Source organism: Gossypium hirsutum, chromosome A02 (genome assembly GCF_007990345.1).
Source record: "Gossypium hirsutum isolate 1008001.06 chromosome A02, Gossypium_hirsutum_v2.1, whole genome shotgun sequence".
NCBI lineage: Eukaryota > Viridiplantae > Streptophyta > Magnoliopsida > Malvales > Malvaceae > Gossypium > Gossypium hirsutum.
The window spans coordinates 13666639-13669950 of NC_053425.1; the positions used below are offsets into that span (position 1 = coordinate 13666639).

Genomic DNA, 3312 nt, shown 5'->3' on the forward strand with positions numbered 1-3312 from the left:
TACCTCTTTCGACCGAACCTTGATGATTAAGAACCTAGGATTGTTGTTCTTTTGGTGTATGGCTCAAAGTTGAAGATTTGTCAAATTTAGTCTATTTCTTTCAGTCTTTTTTGTTTTCTTTTAGGCCTCTTATGGTCTATTATTTTAGGTCGATTGAGACCACTATCTATAGGCAAGTTGTGCCTATTTCACTCTGCCAAATGTGGTTCTCGTCTACTCGATTAAATATTTTTGAGTTTAATTACGTTATCATCATATTTTTTTTACCCTTATGAATTTCTTTAATAAAACTCTGTTGTTCAAAAAAATGTTGTAACATTTCTAGAAAAATAATGGAGTCCTATCTCCCGAAAAAGGTTACAAGAATTAAGGGATATATGGAAATTTGGTAAATCAAGATTGAAGGGGAATAGGCACAATTATGGTTTAGAGGAATTTTATTGGCATAGAACTATATAATATATCTTCATCAAAAAAAATAAGCAAACAACCTAGAATATACAGCATTCTCAATCCTTCCCTGTAGTTTTATGTTTAGGGAAAAGAAAGGGCTATCCATAAACTAAGAAACAAAGTAAAATCTAAAGTCAAAATGAAAAAGAAAAAGAAAAAAGAGATCGTATGTGATTTCATGTTTTAGAGCTTATTATCTTCAAATGGCCGATACAGCTTGGAACCTTGGTTCTTTCGGGTGGAACTTCTGCTGATAATAAACAGACATATAGTCACCAAACACAAATTTGGGATAAGCTTGATTCCATTCTTCATTCGTTTCCTTCATCAGTTGTGGTGCAGGAGCAATGGTGGCTTTATGTGAAGGGTTATAATACGAGGCAACAGATCGCCTGTTACTATCAGTGGTGCTTAAAACACGGTGCCAAGCGCTCTTATATCGCCCATTGCTAATCACCTCGATCTGATCACCAATGCTGATCACGATCGTGTTCTTCAACGGCTCCACATCGATCCATTCCCCATCTTTCCATACTTGAAGGCCGCGCACTTCGTCGTCTTGAAAGAGTAAGATGAGGCCACCAGCATCGGTGTGGGGTCGAAGACCAATGACCCTTTTAGGGTTTGGGCATGGCGGATAGTGACTCACCTTTGTGCCAAAGAAGGCATTGTTTTCACCTTCTTCACCGTCGAAAGCCTTCTTAATGTAGCCTTTTGGTAACCCCAAGTTTTCATCCAATACTTCCAAGATTTTTTCAGCCAATTTCTTCAGCTCATATCTGAATTCCTTAAAGGTTTCCCTGTCATCAACATCAACATCAACACACACACACATATATATAATCACAAACCAACCATTTTAATGAATGTTTAACTAGATATATATTGTTGCTTACTTAAATCCTGGTGTTTGAGATGGCCATTCATTTACATTATCATCCGTCAAAGTTATAATATCTTCCCAATCCACATTCTCCAACTTTTTATCACCAGTTTCATTCAACAATTTCATCACCTTCGAGTTCTTGAAATTCTCTTCCCTTTCCAACTTATAGAAATCTGTTGAAACCTTCTTCACTCTCTCCAGCAGATCCTTTGCAATCCCATGGTTCACCAGCTACAACAATTCGCATATATTTACTTACAGGTCGACCAAAACTAATAGTCTTTGCTCACCATGTTACTCAAATTAGGATGTTAATGTCATATAGAAGAAATTTCTAATTATGTCATGTATTTAAAGATTTTTTTATATATTTAGAAAGTTTTTAAGGGATTATATAAAGATGTACTTATGATCACATTAATGTTAAACATGAATATTAAGAAAAAAGGTAAGAAAAGGGTACATGAAAAAATCCCCAATCCTCGCATGCATTAGCAATGTGAGCCAGTGTTTTGGCCCTCTCGTGGCCATTGAGCTTAGAGAAATCAAGAACCGGAATCGCCCTTGAAATGTCGAACAATAAAAAAAAGAAGAAAAGAAGAATCGCCATTGAAAAGAGATGAGTGGAAATGCTTGCTTAGCTAAGTTTCTTCTTTTTGTTTATTTGGAGTTGTTTGTTTATCTGTGGTCAACAATGGGAAGAGTTGGCCACTATTTATAGCAAAGCAAAAGCAAGGGTGCCCATCAGACTCGTCAAACCATTTATTTTTGTTTCCATAATTAACCATTAATGGTGTAGGGGCGTAAGTTGTGGCGGATGGTTACATACTAATTGATTGAAGGTTAAAATATATTATAAGTTTATATTTTTTATGTATTTGAAATTTAATCACTCTATTTTTTTTAAGAAAAATTTGTATTTTTATCTTTTAAATTTTAAAATTCAGGTCCAATAGTACTGTTAAATTTTTTTTAATTTATTAATGTGATATTTTGAAATAAAATAACACTCACTTTACATTCATGTAATTAAAAAATAATTATAATGAACTTGAATTTAACAAAATATTTTAATTAAAAACATAAAAATTAATATTCAATTCTTAAAATTAAAAATATACGGATTAAATTTTAAATGTAAGGAAAATATAGAAACTTATGATATTTTTTAATCTTCATTAAATCTATACCTATAATTTAAAAGCATTCTCAAGTGGGGTCTCTTTTTGATAAAGTTGCCGAGATTAGAAAATTATATCTTTAGGTTGAAAGTTTGAATTTCACCCTATATTATTTGTTTAATTACAAAGATCACCCTATCAATACTAGGCTTCTACAAGTTAAAGATGAAGTGTCTAATGATACAACACATGAAAAACTAAAGCGCACAACTATTGAAGAATTACTGATGATAGAACATAGGATGTCAAAGGTTAACTCTTTCGCATTATGTTGATATACAAATTCCAAGTTAAAAATACATAATATAACCTTTTATGTTATAATTTAGGATATAACGAAAGGCTAAATAATTGTTCTTGATCCAAGTAATAAATGGTGCTTGCAACGAATGTAAAAATCCACTTCAGTTGTCTGCAGAAAATTTTTGGTGTTTGAATCATTCCAACACCTCTGCTCAAATAAGTATATAGCTAAATATTATATTAAATAAAATAGTACATTGATTAATGATGTGATATACTTCTTGAAATAGCCATCGGTTTTTTGGTTGTTTGAAATAGTAGTCGTAACTGATATATTTTTTTTTCTCAGTTAAAATAAAAAATTATATTATGCATGGGTAAAAAAACATTAATTTAATGCATGCAGAGAAGTTATAAAGATTAATTACGATTTAAATCACCATAGTTTAAAATAAATTATGTTGAAACTTCAAATTTTTTCTTTTTTTTATTTAAACGAAGGGTACGTAACAGCTAGAAAGATTATCATATTGTTAAGTTATCAATTAT

At 31.6% G+C, this 3312-nt stretch overlaps 1 protein-coding gene across 1 annotated transcript; it reads right to left on the reverse strand.

Moving 5' to 3' along the window:
* Positions 1–410: 410 nt before the first annotated feature.
* LOC107952577 (1-aminocyclopropane-1-carboxylate oxidase 5) lies at positions 411–2020 on the reverse strand. The gene is made up of 3 exons (XM_016887792.2): positions 1803–2020; positions 1350–1570; positions 411–1253 (listed from the first exon to the last, which is right to left on the reverse strand). Exons 1-3 carry the CDS (start codon positions 1947–1949, stop codon positions 653–655), a joined length of 969 nt encoding a protein of 322 aa, XP_016743281.1. The 5' UTR covers positions 1950–2020; the 3' UTR covers positions 411–652.
* Between the last annotated feature and the right edge of the window lie 1292 nt (positions 2021–3312).